General features: G+C 40.5%; 1 protein-coding gene across 6 annotated transcripts in view; it reads left to right on the forward strand.

Annotated features, from left to right (window-relative positions):
* AMPH (amphiphysin) overlaps nucleotides 1–23,392 on the forward strand; it is a 196,504-nt gene that overhangs the window by 114,585 nt on the left and 58,527 nt on the right. For all 6 annotated transcript variants that reach the window (XM_060195839.1, XM_060195840.1, XM_060195841.1 and 3 more), the window contains exons 4-10: nucleotides 1,049–1,143; nucleotides 1,943–2,038; nucleotides 11,556–11,663; nucleotides 14,592–14,677; nucleotides 17,901–17,976; nucleotides 19,006–19,088; nucleotides 22,810–22,948. In XM_060195839.1, the coding sequence (XP_060051822.1) occupies nucleotides 1,049–1,143; nucleotides 1,943–2,038; nucleotides 11,556–11,663; nucleotides 14,592–14,677; nucleotides 17,901–17,976; nucleotides 19,006–19,088; nucleotides 22,810–22,948 (683 nt within the window). The remainder of the gene's footprint in view (nucleotides 1–1,048; nucleotides 1,144–1,942; nucleotides 2,039–11,555; nucleotides 11,664–14,591; nucleotides 14,678–17,900; nucleotides 17,977–19,005; nucleotides 19,089–22,809; nucleotides 22,949–23,392) is intronic.

Below are 23,392 nucleotides of genomic sequence, written 5' to 3' on the forward strand. Positions count from 1 at the left end.
CTGTTAATTCTGCTTCACCGCTCGTGAAGCTTTACCTTTTGCAGGTGGGGACCAGGGGCTTGAACCCAGGTCTTTGTGCACTGTAACATGTGCTCTTAATCAGGTTCACCCCCAGTTGGTGCCTTTCATTTTATGTTGTTATGCCCTAAAACCCTGTTGATTTTGCTTAGAACTGCTCCTAAAGAAATTGTCATATCTTTTACATATAAAGTAATTTGGGATTAAAAAAAAGTTCTAACAGTTCACTTTTAGAACCTAGAGTTTTAGGAACCACTTTTTTAGATGTTTTGTGTACATTTATGGCTTGCTTAACAGTACGCATTTTGAGGGTCAGCAGGTCTCTCAGCTGGTAGAGCATACGTTGTGCTGTGGTATCAGGGAAAAAGGTGGTGCTTAGTGTCTGTCTGTCTTTCTATCTGTGTCTCTGCTTTTCTGAAATACAGAGAAAGGGAAAATGTGAGTCTGAGAGTGGGGGAATTGTGCATGCACAAGGCAGGACTTGATGTTGTAAAACAAAACCAACAGTATGCGTGATGACTGCTGTTTCTAGGGGCCGGGTGGTGGTGCACCTGACTGAGTGCACATGCTACAATGTACAAGGATGTGGGTTTGAGCCCCTGGTCCCCACTTGCAGCAGGGAAGCTTCATAAGGGGTGAAGCAGAGTTGCAGGTGCCTCTCTGTCTTTCTCCCTCTCTGTCACCTCCTTCTCTCTGGATTTCTGGCTGTTATCTATCCAATAAATAAATAAAGATAATAAAAAAAAATTATTGTTGTTGTTAGAATGAGACACCTTGGTGATTTCTGTCAAGATTTAATACCTGTCATTATCAGAGGCATGATAGAAAATACACAATGTCATCAGATTAGTCTTAGAGACCTTTGAACAAGAATGTGACAGCAGCTACAAACAGCAGTTGTGCCATTGCAATTTTTCCTTAAATAATCAGGATTTGCTACCCATAGTGATTCTGCTGTTTAAACTGGAGGCAAGAAGACAATCATTACATGCTTCTATCTAACAAGAGTTGTCTTTTTCTCCACCATTAGGCATGCAGGAGGCTTCAATGAAGCTCACAGAGTCACTTCATGAAGTTTACGAGCCTGATTGGTATGGGCGGGAAGATGTGAAAATGGTTGGCGAGGTAAGAGTCCCTCTGGGAGCATGGACCCAGGATCACTGTGGGATGCAGAAGGTGGCTTCTGTAATTGCTTCCCCGCTGAACATGGGTGTTGGTAGGTCGTTCCATACTCCTAGCCAATCTCTATCTTTCCCTAGTGGGGCCAGGGCTCTGGGGAGGTAGGATTCCAGGACATATTGGTGGGGTTGCCTCTCCAGAGAAGTCAGGTTGGTGTCATGGTAGCATCTGCAACTTAGTGGCTGCAAAACATTAAGATGTAATATGGAAAAATTGTTTAATAATCAGGAATCTAAAGGTAAGACTATAGCAGACGAGATTTGGGGTCTCTATTTTGGAAGAATCTAGGAAATCTATTTTAGCTATTTTCCAAGGGGCCCATGACTACCAATTTTTGCCGGAGGAGGCTTAAGCAATGTGTTGTTGTTTGTCTAGAATTCTTTCTAGTTTCAAGGATTGCTTCTGAAATAATCTGTCTCAGTGGAAAAAAAATTGTTTTAGTTTCTTAGTCCCTATTGGTTGAGATCTGGGGATCTTTAAAAGCTTCTGCATTTTATAGTGATTCATAATTAGAGATAAAATTTTTAATGAGCTGAGCCCATAGACTACATTAGTAAATTAGAACTGGTGTTTGAATTGTCTTGAAATTTTATTGTTATTGTTCAAGAATTTGCAATTTTCCTAGTATCTCCTATGGGGAAATGATGTATATTCATCTTTATGGTTTCAGGTTTTTAGCTGACTAGTGAAAGTTACCCACTAAATTGATCCAGCAGTTATTTCATTCTTTCTTTTTTCCTTTTAGAAATGTGATATACTATGGGAAGACTTCCATCAGAAACTAGTGGATGGATCCTTGCTGACACTGGACACCTACCTGGGCCAATTTCCAGACATAAAGGTATCTTACTCTGTCTGAAAAGGGTAAAGTTGAATGGTCCTATGTCCTTACTCAAATGCAGAAAGCAAGAATTAAACATCTTCACATTAACATGAAAAATGGTAACTACATTTATTTTAGTATGGGATTTTTATCCTATTTCTCTCAGTTTGAAATAAAATAATTACTGAAATCACACTTAATCCTTCAGTGAACCACTTTAACTTTTAATTTTTTTGTATAAATTATTTTAATTTTATAAATTTAAAATCTTAGCTCCATTCCAAGATGAGGTGAAGAAGGGAGATTCATCATTCTCAATAGCTTAGTATTCCACTGTGTATAGAGACCACAATTTTCTTAGTCACTCCTCTGTTGTTGGACACCCACGTTGTTTCTAAGCTTGGACTATTACAAATTCTATTGCTATGAGCATAGCTATACACAGATCTCTTTGGATGGGGGTGTTTGTTTCCTTGGGATATAGCCCCAGGAGAGGGATTTCCAGGTCATAGGATAGGTCCTCTTTTAGTATTCTGAGAGTTTTCCAGGCTACTTTCCACAGGGGTGGACCAATTTAGATTCCCGTCACCAAAACAAAATGGTTCTTTTACTCCTTTAAACTCCCCAACATAAATCAAAGATGTATACATTCCAATCTCTTTATGTTAAGACATTTGACTATAAAGCTTTTGTTTAAGAGGCAGGTGGTGGCACACCTGGTTGAGCATACATGTTACAGTGCTCAAGGGCCCAGGCTCTTATTGGGTATTTTTAGATGCAAAGTTCAACTGCTAGTGGATTTCAGTAGTGTATCATTGCCAAACACCAGAAAACTATTGGCAGGGGCAAAAACGGTATCATCTGTTTTCCATCTACACCATGCCTCGGCCTCGTGTGAGCTTAATGTGCAGCTCGGAGATACGAGAATCCGGCATGAAACCCAGCCAGTCTATCTTGGCGTTACTCTCGATCGCACCCTGTCATTTCACGAACATCTCATAAAAACTGCAGCAAAGGTGGGCGCGAGGAATCACATCATTGCAAGACTGGCCAGCTCCTCATGGGTGCGAGCGCTTCCACACTGTGATCATCCTCTCTGGCATTATGCTATTCCACTGCAGAATACTGTGCCCCAGTATGGTTCCGCAGCCCCCATGTCCACTTGGTCGATTCCAAATTATATTCCTCCATGAGGATCATTTCTGGAACCATCCGTTCCACCCCGGTTCCATGGCTGCCAGTTCTCAGCAACATCGCCCCACCAGATATTCGTCGGGATGCGGCATCATCTAAGTTCATTTCCCACGTCTACGCTCGACCGGACCTGCCAATATACGCGGATATCTTCGCCCACCCTGTCCAACGCTTGACGTCTCGTCACCCAATCTGGTCCCCTACGCCTACACTGAACTTCTCTGTTCCAGTCTCTTGGAAACAGAGTTGGCAGTCAGCTGAGGTCAAGAACAAACACCTCATCACAGACTCCTGCGGGCGTCAACCCGGCTTTGACCTAGCATGTTATGATTGGGCCCTCCTCAATCGCTATCGAACAGGCCATGGCCGGTGCGCCGCTATGTTCCATCGCGGGGGAGCCAGAGACGACCCGAACTGCCCCTGCGGCTCCAGACAGACTATGACCCACATAGTCAACGACTGCCACCTCTCCAGATTCAAAGGAGGTCTCGAAACTTGACATCAGGCTCAACCTGACGCTGCTGACTGGCTACGGAAGGAAGGCAAACGCTAGAAGAAGAAGAAGGGGTATGCATTGGCTGTGGCCATCAAACAAGTTGCCTGGCCAAAGCAATGGCCTCGGCGTAACTCAGTGGTAGAGTGCATGCCTTCCATGTATTAGACCTTGGATTCAGCCCCAAATATTATAAGAGAGGAGTAGGATAGCACTAAGGACAGGAAATGACTGGGACCCCTTGTATGTTGCATGGGGCTTTAGTGTTCCTTCCTCTTCCCCACCCTTTACCATTTTCTCTTTTTCTTTAAAAAAAAAAAAAAAGATTTTATCAAAAAAAATTACACAACAACAGTCATGATAATGATGTTAAGGTTTTTTTGGGGGGTCTCATCTTGAATGTTGAATGCTATTATTATGGTTAGTGAATATATGAAATCTCTTTGGGGGTGGTGTCTCAGTGACACCAGGCACAACTCTTCGTGGACCAGACTAGATGCATTAGCCTTAGGTAGAAAATGGCACAGGGAACGAACTCTAAGGATGTGTTAGCGGTGATGTTATTTCAGTAGATACCAGAGTATTATATTGAGCCGGTGTCTAGCTATATTCTCATTTAAGTAAATGGATGCACAAAATTATCCAAGAAATTTAAATTTAAAAATTATGTTAAGTTTAGAAATTCTATAAGGCACGGTAGTCTGTAGGGAATAGGTTTTAGGATAGCTTTAGATTAGTTGATAGACATTCAAATGCTGCCTTGAAATTTGTAGCATCTATTTGTAGCATCTTGTAGCATCTATGAATCATACCATTTCAGAATCATTATCACATTTCCAAATGTTATTTATCACATGGTAATTGATTTTTTTATTTTTGTAGATCTGGTGCCATGTGCATTTGTGATTTTACATGCTCCCTATGAATATAATTTTGGAAAGCAGATACACAGAATACCTATGTTAAACATGAAGAGATAAAAGTACAATCATGGGGTTGGAGTGATGGTTAAGCACACGTAGTTGTATGCAATAGGGCCCGTGCAGGGATCCAGGTTTGAGCTCCTGCTCCCCACCTGCAAGAGGATGCTTGACAAGCAGTGAAGTACGTCTGCTGGTGTCTGTCATTCTCTCTCCCTCTCTTTTTTTTTTTCTTTCTTTCTTTCTTTCTTTTTTTTTTTTTTTTTGCCTCCAGGATTATCACTGGGCCTCGGTGCCTGCATTATAAATCCTCTGCTCCTGGAGGCCATTTTTCCCATTTTTGTTGCTGTTGTTATTGTTATTGTTGTTGTTTTTACTGTTGTCATTATTGCTGTTGGATAGGACAGAGAGAAATTGAGACAGGAGGGGGAGAGAAAGATAGACACCTGCAGACCTGCTTCACAGCTGTGAAGGGACTCCCCTGCAGGTGGGAAGCCGGGGTTGGAACCAGGATCCTTACCCGGTCCCTGCGCTTTGTGCCATGTCTGCTTAACTTGCTGTGCTATATCTGCCCCCTCTCCCTTTCTATCTCCCCCTCCTCTCTCAATTTCTCTGCCTCCTATCCAATAAAATGGAGGATTAAAAAATCATGATGGATTGTTGTTTAGTCTTTTCAAAATCTTGTTTTTTATATATAAATTTTATTTATTTTATTTTAATGGGTGAGAAAGAGAGACCAGAGCACTGCTCAGCTCTAGCTTATGGTGGTGCAAGGACTTAAACCTGGGACATAGGACCCCAAGCATAAAAGTATTTTTGCATAACCACTATACTTTCCCCTCTCCCTCAAAAAATTGTTCTTTATCAGAAAGATGAAGAACTTAGTAGAACTTTTACTTCAGCTGTCCTTTTCTTAGACTATTTGGTTGAGTTCCTGTGTAATGGTGACCTACAGTTACTGAATCATACATACTCTATACATTAGAGATTGGGAAGAATACATTCTGATTGTATGCCCTGAAATGAAGCAAAATATTTGTCATGGTCTTTGAACTCCATGAAAAGAAGCTGAAACAATCTCCTGATTTCTATGAAGCCATGTTTAGACTGTATATAACATGTATACAGACAATGATCCATGTAGGGGAATGTGAAAATATTTCCTATCATGAACTGTTGAAGAAACAGCAGTCTGTAACTTGGAGAGGCAACCATTTGGAGGTGAAGAATAGTGGGATGGATGTTTTCAATATAGAAAAGGTGCAGGTGTGTGTGTTTGTGTGTGTGAATGCACTTAAATTGCTCTGTGTCCTTTATTCAGTGGATACAAGCTTAGCACTCCATAAAGTTAGTAAGGAGGTGGTTATGTAGAGAGTGGGTTATTGCAGGAAGTGATTATTGGTGACTGGGAATACTGAGTGGAAAAATTTTAAGGCATACGACATATGCCTTAAAATTGATTCTCTTTAAAACCAGCAATCCATGTGTAGTTAGAACCGCCGACAAATTTCCAAATATTTACTGCAGCCCATCAATGAGGTCTGTGGTGCACCATTCATAAGGGAATAATGTTTTACTCTTCCAACAGTGATTGGCAGGGCACCCAGTGTAACGGTTTTTATGTTGTAGTGCTGACATCGGAAAGCAATGTTATAGTAAGAGCCAGCTTGTCACCAACCCATAGAGGCCTACAGCTGTGAGCAGTTATTGTAAAATGTAGTTTAATTTCTATCTTGGCAACACTGCATGAACAAGTAAGCATACACTTACATCACTGTGCCAGAGTTCTAAACTGCAGTTATTACTCAAATAAAAAAGCAAAAATAAATCAGTTTCTTTACTGCATAGAGTCAGTGGGGGAAAATCAAAGAAATTTTAAACTATTTAACATTAAATTAGTATATCTTTCAATTTATTATTAGGTATATGTATAAGGATTACAATGTTTGGTGCATAAAGTCCAACTTTACCTATAGCTAACTTTATTAACTCTACCTTTACGTAGATTTTTTTTTTCATTTCCCAAATAGCAGATCAGTAAGGAAACAGGAGTCATTTTTTTCCCCATTACAACAGTCTATATACCAAAATGAATGATGGTCTCATAAATAGTCCTTCCAACCATGGTTACCAGCTTTTTGTCTGATTTATGGCATGCAAAGATCTCCCATTCTGTGAGGAGTCTCTTTTTCTGGGTGGTGATTTCTTTTGCTGTGAAGAAGCTTTTCAATTAGATGTAGTCCCATTGGTCTATTTTTGTTTTAGTCTGCCTTGCAGTTGGATTTGTATCATTGAAGATGCCTATAAAATTTAGATGGAAAGAGTTCCATCAATATTTTCCTCTAAGTATTGGATAATTTCTGGCCTAACATCCAAATCCTTGATTCATTTGGAGTTTACTTTCATATGTGGTGAGATGTTGTGATTCAGTTTCTTTCTTCTGCATGGTTCAGCCCAATTTTCCCAACAACAACTTTCTAAGTTAGGGATACCACAAACTTTAGTGTTCAGCAAACATTATCTTAGACTACACTTGTGGTTCACTTTATTTGCTTTTTAATTTTTTTATTATGCATGGCTAATTATTTATAGTGCAGTCATTGACATGTGGGTAAAATTTTACTATGCACCAGAACTCCAAATTTCTCTTCTACCTCGACCATTCCTAGTTCAAAAGAAAAGACGACTACCAAGTGTTCTCATTTATAAACGGACATAATAAATAGTGACAGAGAGTGTTGTCAACTAACTTAAAATGGGGTTTGGTGGTTGGGGCTGCTGCGGAGGTGTCAAAGGATTCACTGCGCGGAGCTGGGAACTGGTTTAAACAATACGCGGTTTATTAGGGTGAAACAGGTAAAAGTAAGCCATCACCATCAAGAGTTAAGCATACGCTAGGTCCATAAAGTCTGAATATGCTTAGAAAAGTTTAGTCCCATAAGATAAGCGATTATCAGCTCTGGTAAAGGTTGCTCATGGCTGCAGAGGGTCTGAAAGTTCACCGGCTACAGAGTCTCACATGGAGGAAATGGTGTATTGCATCACCTTCAACAACGCAATCAGTTGGGGTTGAAAGTGTTTTCCTCACCGTGGATGGCTACATAATTATTAATATTATTATTATTTGCTGTTACTGTTGTTGTTGCTGCTGCTGTTTATTGTTAGACAGGACAGAGAGAAATGGAGAGAGGAGGGGAAGATGGGGAGAGAAAGGTAGACACCTGCAGACCTGTTTCATCACCTGTGAAGTGACCCTTCTGCAGGTGGGGAGTCGGGGGTTTGAACCAAGACCCTTGCTTGGGTCCTTGCACTTTATACTATGTGCGCTTAACCCAGTGCACCACTGCCCAGCCCCCATTATCATTTTTTTAAATTTATTTATTCCCTTTTGTTGCCCTTGTTGTTTTATTGTTGTAGTTATTATCGATGTCATCATTGTTGGATAGGACAGAGAGAAATGGAGAGAGGAGGGGAAGACAGAGAGGGGGAGAGAAAGATAGACACCTGTAGACCTGCTTCACCGCCTGTGAAGCGACTCCCCTGCAGGTGGGGAGCCGGGGGCTCGAACCCGGGTCCTTACACCGGTCCTTGTGCTTTGCACCACGTGCGCTTAACCCGCTGCACTACCGCCCGACTCCCCATTTTTTTTTTTAACCAGTGACTACTGTTGCTGATGATTAAGAGCTTGGCTTGTACCAGGACACGGGTGGCTGTGTTTTCTGTTACTCTTCCCTGGCCTTGCTTGGACAAAATCAACCTCATCTCTCTGGCTGTACTTAACAGAATTCTCCAGCCCTATCCTAGTGGAAGCAGAGGTCTGTTTGTTAAAGGAATCAGATCTGGAACTCAAGAAGATTTTTTTTTTTTAGGTTGAGGGAAAAGAGTGTTTATTGAAGCAAAGCAAAGATCAGACAGAGAAAGATGCATGCACAGATACGGGGAGGCCCCCAAAAGTGAGGGAGTAGAGTGACACCTTCAAGAAGATTGTATACCTTTCTCCTCTGAAGAGAGATTTGCCCTTTATTGTTTTGCACATGGTCATTATTTTTGTGTATGTGCTAGGGTCCAAAGGAGTTTCTATTCCTCCAAGAGACTCATTTTTTTTTTTCCTGGTCCATTTCTAGAAGCAGTGGATCTTTGCCTGGTGTCTGTGCGGAGGAGGGTTTGTTGCCCTCTCACCTTTTTGCTTTGTAAGAGAAAGAGGCCTGTGGAAATGGACAGGGCTTAGTGTCCACTCTTAGCAGCCACTGATCACTTTATTGTCATCTGTGCTACAATAGACTGTGTAGTCCCCAAACTTTTTTTTTTAAGTTTTTTCTTAGTGACTTAATAATGATTCACAAGACTGTAAGATAACAGGAGTGTAATTACACACAGTTCCCACCACCAAAGTTCCATGTCCCATCCCCTCCATTGGAAGCTTCTTTATTCTTTATCCCTCTGGGAGTATGAACCAAAATTCTTAATGGGGAGCAGAAGGTGGGAGGTCTGGCTTTGTAATTGCTTCTCCACGGGAAATAGGTGTTGGCAGGTGGATTCATACCACCAGCCTGTTTCTTTCTTTCCCTAGTGGGGCAGGGCTCTGGAGAAGTGAGACTTCCGGATACAATGGTGAGGTCGTCTGCTCAGGGAGGTTGGATGGCATCATAGTAGCATTTGGAATTTGGTGGCTGAAAGGTGGTAAGATATAAAGCAGGAAAAATTCTTTAATAAACAGGAACCCAAATGTAGGACTAGAACAGATGAAATTAGGGGTCTTTAGGTGGGAAGAAGCTAATAATTCTATTTGAGGTATGTTCCAAGGGGGCTATGACTTTAGTAATTTTTGCCTGAGCCCAATAGCTAACATGCAGGTGGACTAAAATAATCTTATATCATCCAGTCGAGGCTCAAGAAGAATTTTCCTAAAAGTGTAGTGTTCCTTTGTATGTGGCCATAACTCTTCCTGTACTCTGCTGAAGGTAGCTATTTCTTGGAGGGATTTGTCTCACTTTGGAATTCAGATTGTTTTATTGCTCTGTGTCCACAAGTCTCTGATAACAATCAGGAAGAATTATGGCTTTGTGGATTGTCAGCATGACATTCATCCTAGTCATTTCTTTCTTTCTTTTTTTTTTCCCTCCAGGGTTATCACTGGGGCTTGGTGGCTGCATTAAGAATCCACTGCTCCTGGAGGCCTCCCTCCAATTTTTGTCAGACAGGACAGAGAGAAATTGAGAGGGGAGAGGAAGATAGAGAAGGGGGGGAAAGACACCTGTAGACCTGCTTCACTGCTTGTGAAGTGACCCCGCCTCCCGCAGGTGTGGAGCTGGGGGCTTGAACCAGGATCCTTGCTGTGTTCCTTGTACTTTGTACTCTGTGCACTTAACCTAGTGTGCCACTGCCCAGCCCCCATTGTCTGTTTCCTAATCAGAATCTAAATTGCCTAGGGAAAAATATGTGTATTCACAGTTCCTCAAGTGATTCTAATGAACAAAAAGAATAAAGGAAATAGAATTTCTCTTTTCTCTCTCTCTCTTTTTTAAAAGAATTTATTTATTTATTCCTGAGAGAGATAGGAGGAGAGAAAGAACCAGACATCACTCTGGTACATGTGCTGCCGGGGATCAAACTCTGGACCTCATGGTTAAGAATCCAATGCTTTGTGGTCCGGGAGGTGGCACAGTGGTAAAGCTTTAGACTTTCAAGCATGAGGTCGTGAGTTCGATCCCCGGCAGCACATGTGCCAGAGTGATATCTGGTTCTTTCTCCTCCTATCTTTCTCATAAATAAATTTAAAAAATCTTAAAAAAAAAAAATCCAATGCTTTATCCACTGTGCCACCTCCTGGACCATTCTCCTCTCCTCTCTCTTCCTTCCTCCTCTCTCCTCCCCTCCCCCCTCTCCTCCCCTCCCCCTCCGTCCCCTCCCCCCTCCGTCCCCTCCCCTCTACGTCCCCTCCCCTCCTTTCCCCTCCTCCTTTTTAACCAGAGGCTTTGGTTTGTGGTTTATGATGGTGAGGGGGATCGAATCTGCTACTCTTGGTGCCTGGGGGATGAATGACTTTATGCTGTCTTCCCAGCCAGGAAAGTCAGTTTCTTATGAAGTCAGTTTACTTTTTTTTTTTTTGCCTCCAGGATTATTGTCTGGGCTCAGTGCCTGTACCATGAACCCACTGCTCCTGGAGGCCATTTTTTCCCTTTTGTTACCCTGGTTGTTTTACCATTGTTGTGGTTATTATTGTTGTTGTTATTGATGTCGTTGTTGTTGGATAGGACAGAAAGAAATGGAGAGAGGAGGGGAAGACAGAGAGGGGGAGAGAAAGATAGACACCTGCTTCACTGCCTGTGAAGCGCCTCCCCTGCAGGTGGGGAGGCCGGGGCTGGAATCGGGATCCTTCCACTGGTCCTTGAGCTTTGCGCCACGTGCGCTTAACCTACTGCGCCTGACCCTGGTCAATTTGCTTTTATAGAAATGTTGTTCGTGTTATTAGAATATATAACCAAATGCTATCACATTTATACTATTCCTTACGCCGGTCCTTGCGCTTCGCGCCACGTGCAAACCCGCTGCGCTACCGCCCGACTCCCACATTTATACCACTCCTAAGTTGAACAATCAAAGATTTTTGAGTGGATATTATTAGAGTGTGTACGGTCACATGTTCCTCTCAACCAAGGCTGTAGTCTTTCTTGCCTTTGGCCTCAAATTCTTTTTATTCTCATCGGCCTTCCAATGAAAAGGGCGAATGCTTAGCTGATAGTTTTCACACAAAGGACTAAAAGACTGTAGTCTCACTTCTGGCGATCTTTTTGTCTACTGAAATTTCATTGATTTCAACCTCTAGTCAAGATCTTTATTGATTCAAGACAAGGAAAGCACTTTGGCAGCTAACAAGAGAATCTCTGCTTATGTCTCTTTCTTCGCGCATGTATTTCCCTGAGGACAGAATCGCATTGCAAAGCGCAGCAGGAAGCTGGTGGACTATGACAGTGCCCGGCATCATCTGGAAGCTTTGCAGAGCTCCAAGAGGAAGGACGAGAGTCGGATCTCTAAGGTAGGGGTTGGTCTCACTGTTGACAACACTCATCACTGTCTAGAGCTACAGCAACTTTGATTAGAGAAACTAAACATTGCCTATGTAAAGGGGATGGTAATAAGGGCAGAATTTAAGCCAGTACATGGTTAGCTGCATTTCACAATTTTAAATTAAAATCAGTTATTTTTTTTTTAAATTTTACTGTGCCATTCACATAGGTAGTGCTAATATATACATTGTGACCAAAATACCTGTTCCCACTTTATTGAGGAGGATAGTGGTTTAAAGTGCAATTGTTGGCACACAGGTAGATCCTCTCATCTCCTCATAGAGAGTGTTTGCAAGACACTGTCTCCCTCAACTTAGATCCTTTCCCTCCATCAAACCCCAGGAGTCCAGAGCCCCTCCATTCCATCCCCCTTTCTTCCCTTCCCCAGAGTCCTTTGCTTTGGTCAGTACGGCACACTTAAGTTTTTACCTTGTGTTTCCCCTTACTGTTTACTTCTTAGGTTTCATCTATGAGTGGCATCATTTGCTAGTTGTCCTACTCATTTTGTCTTAGGTCACAATAAATTTTACTGTCTGACGGTACTGCAGAATTAGTAATAAAAAGCGCTCCTGCCCTTCTTCCCGTGGTTATGCTCTGCATATGATAGCTAACACGTAGAGTCAGACAGGAAATAAATCTCAAACAAAACTTGATAGTCTCAAACATAACTTCTTATTGAGAATACAGACATGTGCTAGATCCACTTTCTATGAGGAAACCTGTCTCAGTAAATTTTACTGAGTGTGGCATTGATCGAGAACAGCTAACTGATGACACCTTCTCACCACCCCTATTTGTTTTGTTTCTTCTTTCCTGTCTGTAAATTGCCACATGAATAGGCTTTCCCTGTCCCTCATCTACATATATATCTCCACTGTTTATGTCCTTCCTTCCTTCCTTCCTTCCTTCTTTCCTTCCTTGCTCCCTTTTTCCTTCTTTCCTTCCTTCCCTCCTTTTTTCTTCCTTTCTCTCTTTCTCCTCTTTCACTTTCTCTTTCTTTCTTTTTTCTTTCTTTCTTTCTCTCTTCCCCCTCTTTCCTTTGTTTTATTAGATAAGGTAAAAAGAAATTGAGAGGTGAGGGGGAGATAGAAAAGGAGAGAAAAAGAGAGATACTTGCAGACCTGTTTCACCACTCGTGAAGCTTCCCCAACTGACCTCTCCCATAGGCTTGAACCCGGGTCCTTGAGCATGGTAACATGCACACTCAACTGGATGTCTTTTTTTTTTTTTTTTAATATTTTATTTTATTTATTCATTTATTCCCTTGTTGGTTTTTTATTGTTGTAGTTATTATTGTTGTTGTCGTCGTTGTTGGATAGGACAGAGAGAAATGGAGAGAGGAGGGGAAGACGATGTCTTTTAAGAGCTCCTGCTGCCTTTAGAAAAAGTGTAAATTCCTCAGCACAGCATATGGGACCTTTAGGGTTTGGTTACAATGTAACTGTTCATTCTCAATAACTTTTAAGTCTTCTTTTCCTCTACTGCATTCATACGTCCTGAGTCTGTATGACACATCAATTCCCAAGAAGTCAAAATAACCTCGTTTCTTCTGGTGAGACAACATAGATGCCAGGCACAATGTCAACATTTGATATGCATCCTCCTTCTTTAGTATGAGTCATATAAAATGGCTCAGATAAAAGCAGTCTGATAAGTTCACTTGGTTGAAGGATAGAATTCAAACCCAAGGAATACCATAATTACTTATTATAATGCATTTCATATTCTGTTCTTATACAAGCACTTGCTGTTTCTTCAGGATTCTGTTTAAGAGATCATTTTCTTTGTTCTCTACACCATCTGACTATGACATGTTCTAGAAGCTTTATCTTGTGATTATTTTATCCCTAGACCTGGAATTTACTGGAGGAAGCATTCTTGTCTAGTATTCAGAACATAGTATTTGCAATAAGTAATGAATGCATTAAAATATTTTTTATTAATTTATTACTTATTGCATAGAGGCTGTGAGAAATCAAGAGGGAAGGGGAAGGTTGAAAGGAGACAGAAATACACCTGCAGCTGTTCATGAAGCTTTGATCCTTCAAGTGGGGACCAGAGGATTAAACCCAGGTCCTTGCACGTCCTAACATGTGCATTCAGGCAGGTGCATCACACTTCACACTTAGTCTAAACACTTTACAGAATAAATAAATTCTCCATAGAATGGGAGAGTAATCATTGCAGTCAATTCAGTTTCCCAGTTTTAATAAGATATTCATATTCATTTTTAAGATTGTTATTATATTTATTTATTTATTTATTAGAGACAGCCAAACATCAAGAGGAAAGGGGGAAATAGAGAGGGAGAGAGACAAAGAGACATTTGCAGCACTGCTTCACCACTCACAAAGCTTTCCCCCTACAGGTAGGGACCAGAGGCTTGAACCTGGATCCTTGAACATTATAATGTATGCACTCAATCAGGTGCACCACCAGCCCACCCTGATATTTATCTTTCTTTGAAAAAGAATGATATGGGGCCAACAAGATAGTTCAGCTGGAAAGTATGCCTACTTTCTTATGTGCATGACACATACTGTAGTCCAGCCCTCACCACAATGGGGGAAGCTTTGCTGTTATGGTCTCGGTCTCTCTCTCTCTCTGTGTGTATGTTTGTGTGTGTGTGTGTGTATGTCTGTCTTTCTGTCATTCAGGTCTTTCTACCTGAAAAAAAATTAGGTTCTTGTCTCAGAGTGGGAAAGCCCAGGGATGACAAAAGAATTAAAATTACTATTTGATTAAGATTCTAATCAAATTCTTATCCTCCTAAAATATATATTCAATATTCCAGATAGCTATTTCTATTTTATAATATATTATTTTGTTGTGTATAAAAGTGACATATATTTATCTGATTTTCTTCACCGTGACCACATGTAATGTGTCATTTCTAGGCAGAAGAGGAATTTCAGAAAGCACAGAAGGTGTTTGAAGAGTTTAATGTCGACTTACAAGAAGAATTGCCATCCTTATGGTCCAGGTAAAGGTGTTTCCACGCAGGCTTTTTGCATCCCTTGTAGAAGTTCAGGAACACTTAATAGCCTTCCTTCTGTCTTCATTGTGATGATTTGGTGTTGTTGAATGAAAGTGTTCTACGGCCAGTCAGTGGCGCACCTGGTTAAGCGCACACATTACAGTGCGCAAGGACCCAGGTTCAAGCCCCTGGTCCCCACCTGCAGGGGGAAAGCTTCACGAGTAGTGAAGCAGGGCTGCAGGTGTCTGTCTCCCTCCTTCTCTATCTCCCCTCCCCTCTCAATTTCTCTCTGTCTCTATCCAATAATAAATAAATAGATATATATTTGAAAGTGTTCTATCATTGAATTTGTCTAATATTTCCACATGTGATTGACCACTGAACATTTGGAATATGGCTAGTGTGGCCAGCAGCTACCATATTGAGGCACAGTTTTAAACCTCAATATTTTTCTTAAGTAGAAATATATAGCTCAATCACATACACTAGGAGAATCATCCTTTCTCAGGAAATGTGAGAGGAAACTCATTTTCTCTCCTAGCAGAACTTCCCTTTTCCCAGGAGCTCATGGAATCTGCCAGACCTATAATGTTAGCCCCTGTCCTATTACCTTGGATTTCATTCCTATATTGTTCACTAAACCTTCATCTTCTTTTATTTTTCATTGATAACATCTTTATCGATTTAGCATTGATTTACGATCCTGTAAGGTGTTAAGAGTACAGTTCCACACCCGTGTGTGTACAGCTCACCACACCCCAAACCCACAGTTCCTGTACACCACCACACCAAGCAAAATCTCCTACCTATCTTCACATCTTCCTGATCTGTCCCTTTGATAACTATCATGGTTATCTCAGAGTCAAGAGTCATTTTGGTTACTATTATTTTTCCCCAAGCTCATTAGTTTTAATTATCTGCGTTCTCCATAATAAAGGAAACCAACCAGGCAGCGGTTAACTGTCTTGATTGTATGCAGGTGATACGTTGAGGTAGAAAGCAAGAAATAGAAGAATGTGAATTCTTGGCTTTTGTAATTTATCTACTTCCTAATATCCTTTACATAAAGTCTCATAATAAATAAGAAGTGAATGAAATGAATAGGTGACTCACAAAAGGAAAGATGACAAGTGAGCACTAAAAAGAAAAAAGCGTTTAGCCAATTTTTATTAAGAGTATAATTTGAAATACCAGTGAAATTTAGTTTTTTATCTGTCTGATCTACAGACGTTTGATGTAAATTCACATTCACATTGAGAGCCGCTAAGGCGCCAACCCTCATGGGAATGGGACAGCTCGGCACATACCAGCTTCTATTGTCTTTGCTTTTTCCACAGCATTTAGATGCACGAAATTTGTTCCCAGGGAAGCTGTCCCAAAGCTTGACTTCATAGATCTTCACTGGGCTTTTGTTTAGCTCATTGAAAAAATAAGCACATAAAACAATGCCTACCAACAACTTCAGCTACAGGAACCTCCCATAAGCCTCCACCTTCTATTTAAGTCGAATCCTTTCTTTTCCTTCTTCCCTTCCTTTCTCTCTCTCTCTCTCTTTCTTTCTCTCCCTCTTCCTTCCTTCCTTCCTTCCTTCCTTCCTTCCTTCCTTCCTTTCTTTCTTTCTTTCGTCTTTCTTGTACTTTCTTCCCTTTTTTTTTTGTTCACCACCTTGACCATCCAATTAATCCTTCTCTGTGAAATTAATATTACTGCCTCCGGGGTGATTTCCAGAGTTAAATGAGAGAATATACAAAGTTTCTAACCTACCACTCTGTTGGTATTACTGATGATGCAGCCCTACCTCCCTCTGTTTATTGAAATCCCATGCAACAGAAGAAACAGCTTAGACACCACTGCTCTGTTTCTGTTTTGACCTCACTGTTTAAATTACCTGCTCTGTGCAGGCACTTTCTTATTCCCCAACAAAATTATGAAACTCCTGGTTATATAATTATTTCATTTACTAGACTGACTTAAGGCTTCTGGACGATAAGTCCGTATTTTTTCTTTATTGAGATTTTGAAATCTGATTAACCAACCAAGATTTGGGACTTATTTTTGAGGATGTCACTGAAACATGAATGAAATCAAAGTAGAAATTTCTCAGGTGGCTAGAACAGGTGAATTGATGCAGAATTTAAAAGCCTTCTTTTAAGGACAGAGTAACTTACACTGGAGATACTGAGCTGAAATGACACCTGGCAGATAGTTTCACTACTAGTGACCTAAAAACGATGATCGAAGGGATTTTACTCATGTCATGGAAATCTTGTCTCCCCAGAACTTTCTGACTTTGCTGCACAACGTGTCTCAATTATTTTGAGTGACAGCTTGCCTCCTCCCGCCCCCAACAATAGCACCTTAGTATTTCAGTTGAAGAACTTTAATTGACTTGTGGACTTTTTTTTTTTTTTGCCTTTACAAATAAACTTCGGAATCCAAATATATGCTACTCAAACTGGGACATTTATATATTATGAAAATAATAGATATCCTTCTCTTTATCTCAGAACTTCTAAAGGATGCATATCTACACAAACAAATCCTGACATCAGTGATCCCAAGAGCTCTAACTTTGAACAGTAGACTCAGCAACACCTAACATGTTAGAAATGAAAAATTTTAGTCCCCACCTTAGACATACTGATTCAAAAACAAACTTCTAGATAATTCTAATGCATACTAAAATTTGAGACTTACTGACTTAGAGTGTTAACTACACTCTAGGAGAGCTTGAGGTCTGTGACATAAGAATGTTATTTTTATCTTTGTTAATTTTTTTATTGAGGGGTTAATGCTTCGCAGTGCAATAATTGACATATGCACACAATTTCGTTATATAATAGACTTTTCCTTTCCACCTTTCCTCTCTCTCCCCAGAGTACTTTGCTTTGATGCAATACACAAGAATGTTATTTTATTTACTACCAGATATGAAAGACAAGGCATACTTTTGTTAAGTATTTTATTGAGATTAGTATTATTTAAAAGTATTATAGAGAAATGTGTTTCATTGCCATTGAACTAGTTTTTCACATCTTCTGTTTTTAAATTATCTTTCTGAAATTAACAAAATTTAAGCATAAAAAATTTTAATGTAATAAAATGTGAAAATATTTCAAATACTGCCAATAAATATCAATCTTACAGTTGAAAAAACAAAGGCAAGAAATACAGGTTTTTCTGATGGGCTCTTTCATTTTATTTCCTCTTTTTTATCTGTACCTGGTAGACGCGTTGGATTTTATGTCAATACTTTCAAAAATGTCTCTAGCCTTGAGGCCAAGTTTCATAAGGAAATTGCAGTGGTGAGTAGTCATGATTATTTTTACCTATAGATGATAAAGCCAATGAGCATTTATTTTGAAAGGAGATAAAGTGACATGACATGGTGCAAATAACTCATTGTCTTGAATGTTTACTTCAATAGTGTTTTATTATTCTCTCAGTAGTATTTATATTTTTTTGTAGTGCCCACAAGTTCTAGATATCTTCTAGAGATGTTGTTTGAAGGCATATAAAACATTCTGACGTGTTAGCACTTGCTTCCATTTCTGTCTTCTTCATTGTCACTCTCTTATAATCTTTTTTTTTCCTGCCTGCCAGTTCTTACAGGTGGTGTTCAAAATGATAAGTCAGTGTGAGCAAAAACTGGTCTCAAAATTCTGATCAATCAGTAGTTTTGTTGTCACCTTCTATCTTCTTAGTTCAGTTATATCAGCACTTTTATTGTTAACTGTTATTTTCTTAGTTTCACGGGCTGGTTAGATGGCATTTTGAACAGTAAAGTACATGTAAACAATAGGTATAGTTTTTTTGCTTTCTCTTCTAGGGCCTAGTTAATAAAAATAATTCATTATTCTAGTTGATTTGTGAATTGTATCTATCACTGCTCTATTTTTAGCACAGTGCTAGATAGAGATCAAACTCAGAGTCTCACCCATGTACTCTATCTTTGTCTCACCTTCCTAGTGCAAACTTTTAATGTTTTTTTTTTTTTGAGAGAGAGAGAGATAAAAGGAGAGAGAGAAATTGACAGAGCCACAGAGGTGCCCACAGGCAAGCACACAGAGTGTAGAAGACTGTTTCATGATGCATGAAGTTCTACTTGTTTTGTCTTGGCTGCTCTCGTGTGGTCCCATTGATCAAACCCACCACCATCACGTCTTCAAAGCAGACATCTTACCAACTGGATCACATGCAGAATTTAAATCATCCTGAGACCACCTATACTCTCATATGACCCATACTTGTTAAATCAGAAGTTTCTTTCCCTGGGATCATAGTCTGAACTGAATGAGTTGCAGCTAATCGATAAACGGACCTTGATTCCCTAGCTTTGCCACAAACTGTTTGAAGTGATGACAAAATTGGGTGACCAGCATGCAGACAAGGCCTTCACCATTCAAGGAGCTCCCAGGTAGGCCCTCTTTATCAGACTGAGATTCCTGTCTATGCCTGTTTAATGCAGAGCTTATTGAAGTTCCTGCAGTCTATACTAGCCTATATTATTTTAGTCATCTCTCAGCAATTTAAAATGGAGGGAAATTAGTTCCATCCAGAAAATGACACCAAACTTAACTCTCTAATTCCCTTTAACATTCAGTTTTATTTGTGTTCTTTACATCACAATGCATCTCATTGTCACAACAGAAGTGACTACTGGCCTTTCTCTGCTTTCTCTGCTTTCTGTGAAAACTGACAGCCAAGCTATAAAATTACAATACATAATTTCTTGTTGTGCACTTAAAATAGTATTTATTTTGGATTGGACAGAAGTTGAGAGGGGAGAGAGAGAGGGAGAGAGAACTGCAGTACTGTTCCACTGCTCATGAAGCTTCCCCCTTGCAGATGGGTGTTTGAACCTGGGTCCTTGAGTACTGTGATGTGTGCTCTACCAGGTACACCACTGCCTGGCCCCTGTTGTGCACGTGTTTATTTTCTTAATTTGGAAAAAAGGAAATTCTAAAATCCAGGACAGTTAAGGTAGTCCTGATGCTTGTACTTGGTAATAAAATCTTTAGTGAACCCAATTTGGCAGGGAAAAAAAGGAGTAAGTAGGTGAAACCTTACTATTATCTTACCTCCTTATTTACCCTTGCAAAGACTATTTTTTTTTGCACATCATATTTATATATATCAGTCAAAGTCTCAGTGTCATATTTTTTTTGAGTTTCTTTTAAATTTTTTTTAAAAATTATCTTTATTTATTGGATAGAAACAGCCAGAAATAGAGAGGGGGGGAGAGAGAGAGAAAAAAAAAAAAGACACCTGCAGCACTGCGTCACCACTCATGAAGCTTTCCCGCTGCAGGTGGGGACCAGGGGCTTGAACCCCGGTCCTTGTACACTGTAATGTGTGCACTGGACCAAGTGCGCCACCACCTGGCCCCACTGCCAGATTTCTACTTCCTACTAGGTTTGTCTTGTGATTTTGGCTCCCCTTTATTCCCGCCTTCTCTGTCATTATGCATACAAAGAATGCAGCCTAGTAGACCTTTTACTAGAAGACGAAACACCCAGCGTTCGCTTTTATAAATTTTTATTTAGCTTGCTTTGCTTTCCATGAGTATGTCCAGTGAATATTCTTGCTAAAGACCTTATTTAAAAGAAAAAATAGTCAGTAGTCCCACAAGGGACTAAGCAAGCTGTGGTTCATAACCACAATAGAAAGCACTACTCAGCGATCTCCTTTGCTTCATCTCGGCTAGAGCCTCAAGGCATTCTGCTAAGTGAGCTGAGTCAGAAAGAAAAGGGCAAATACCAGGCGACCTCACTTATGAGTGGAACTTAATAAACAAGACCTGAAATGGGAAACACAAAGTGAAACTTGGACTAGGGAAGGTGCTCTGCAGCAAAGCAGAAGACTCTGGGGACTGAGGGGCTGGGAGGGTGTGACAGGGGTCTTGGGGTTTTGATATGCCCCTATGTCAACAACTGGACAGTAAATCACTAACCAGGCAATAAGATGAAGAAAAAAAAAGTCACTAGAAAAAAAGGTACTTTTGCATGAAATGACTTCTAAGGCTGTGTGCAGTCCTGATATTTCATTTCTGCAACTTTATCATAAAACATTACACATATATGTGTGTATATAGCTGTCTATCTTATAATATGTACCTTAAAGCACACATGCTCACATACATGTACCATCATCTCTGTACACTAATGTCTGGACTAGCTAGGGGACCACTATGATTGTTATCCTAAGTGAGTACCAAGTATATCTGTTCTCCCTTTAGGAAAAAAAAAGACCCTGGATCCATACTCCCAGAGAGATAGAGAATGGGAAGGCTATCAGGGGAGGGGATGGGATATGGAGATCGGGTTATGGGAATTGTGCGGAATTGTACCCCTCTTATTCTCTGGTTTTGTTAATGTCTCTTTTTTAAATAAAAAAAATGCCCCTCAAAAAAAAAAACAAACAATACCAAGACACGGTGGTGGTGCACCTAGTTGAGCTCGCCTGTTACAATACACAAGGACCCCACCTGTAGCCCCACCTGCAGGGGGAAAGCTATGTGAGTGGTGAAGCACTGCTGCAGGTGTCTCTCTGTCTCTCTCCCTCTCTGACTCCCCTTTCCTTCTTGATTTCTAGCTGTCTCTGTCCAATAAATCAAGATAATAAGAAATTAAGAGAAATTTTATTAAAAAAGACTGAAAAAAATAATGTCTGAAAGCACACAATTGGGGTAGAGCCAGGTGTCAATATAATTATTGTCCTATGGGGCTAGGGACAAATAAAGAATTACAATAAGAACATCAAAATGCCACCTGGATGTTTTAGAAATGAAACATATGAACATATTCAGGGCTGCTCCCAGAGAGAGAAATGGAAGAAACAGATGCATCGGCAAATTTTGATACAGTTACTTTCAGATTAGATGGGTGAAAGTGATACTACTTAACAAATGTTCATTTCCTTTTCTCATCATTCGTCCACAGAATGAGGTGGTGAGTGCACTCAGTGGGCTATCACTTAGGCATAGCTTGCAGCCGTGCTTCCCAACACAAGTCATGATTGCTGACACAGAGTCCCAATCATGTCAAGTGTCATGTTCTCTCTAGAGGGCCTATTTCCTTGACTCCTTGAATTTATAGACTGTGCTGCTGTATATATGACGGTGTATGTTGAAGGTACAGATCCTTGTTCTATAGTGTAGCGATTCTTAGGGGCTAGGACGTGTCCCCTGTACTCTAGGTTACTGCTTTCGACCTGTTCACAAGCGTGTGGTCTGGTGGCATGAATGTGATGGTTCTCAGTAAATACTATTGTATTTCATCCATAGCTAAATTTGCTTGCACATTTCACAGTGTCCAAGCTGAGTTACTGTTCTACAAAATGGAGCAACCGTTATTGAGCTGATTCCAAATATTATCAGAAAATCTTTCTACAAGATCTTAATTAAAGAGGGACAGGTGGTGGCGCACCTGGTTAAGTTCTCACATTACAGTGCACAAGGACCCAGGTTCAAACCCTTGATCCCCACCTGCAGGGGGAAGTCTTCATGAGTGGTGAAGTAGGGTTGCAGGTGTCTCTCTGTCTCTCTCCCTATCTCCCCCTTCCTCTCAATTTCTCTCTGTCTCTATCCAATAATAAAAAAATGAAAGAAAGAAAACTAAATCTTAATTGAGGGTAGGGGTAATTAGCATAATACTTATGCAAAGAGACTCTCATGTATGAGACTCCAAAGTCCCAGGTTTAATCCTCTGCACCACCAAAAGCCAGAGTTGGTCAATACTCTGGTTAATAATAATAAAAAAAAAACCCTGAAACTAAAAAATAAATATTGACAGTATCTTAAGAATGCCACTTCATATCAGATTGATAGTTTTCAGGTTTTTTTTTTTCTCAGTTGAAACAGCAAGATTCTCGTAAATCAGTAAGAGAATTCAGCTCTGCTAATGTGTGGAGTGATTTGGGGGTTTTAACTTCTTTCTTATCCACTTTCTTCGGAAACAGTACTGCCTGTGTATCATGGGTGTTACTGAGTTTGACACTCACTGAACTGGAAATGGCACCAGGGACCACATTACTACTTAGAATAACTAGAATTAGCCACACCTTTTTGGGTATGGAGATTGCTGGTAAACAAGTACTGCACCTCAGAAGATCTTTGCTTACTGTCTGTGCTCATCCAGTGATTCAGGTCCTCTTCGCCTTGCAAAGACACCGTCACCACCTGAGGAAGCATCACCCCTCCCAAGCCCGACATCTAGTCCCAACCACACCTTGGCACCTGCCTCTCCTGCACCAGTAAGACCTAGGTCACCTTCACAGGTAGGAAGAAAGCGAATGCAGTGGTGGGTAGAAGAGCTTGTGGTGAGGTGACCATACCTGCATGGTGCAGGGGTGCTCAGAGGAGTTTCCAGTTGGGGAGACTGAGAATGAGGCTTTGAGCATTGAGATCTTCCCTAAGGCACTGGTATGTTCTTCGTACTGTTTCCGTATTTTTTCCTCATGCAACATGATTTGGGTATGCAGAGTGTTCCTTCCACAATCTCAGCTTCCTTAGTCTCCCATGCTTATCTGTGCTCATATCCTTTGCTCTCAGAATCCTTTCCTTCAAGGCTCCATTGAATTTTGCCTTCTCAAAGGCACCTTCTTCTGACATGTTTAGGCTACATGAGAGAAAGTATAACCTAGAAACCCATTATCTTTATTTTAAAATTTTATGTATTTATTTCTTACTTTATAGAGACAGAAATTGAAAACGGAGAGGGA

This window comes from Erinaceus europaeus, chromosome 8, assembly GCF_950295315.1.
Source record: "Erinaceus europaeus chromosome 8, mEriEur2.1, whole genome shotgun sequence".
Classification (NCBI taxonomy): Eukaryota; Metazoa; Chordata; class Mammalia; order Eulipotyphla; family Erinaceidae; genus Erinaceus; species Erinaceus europaeus.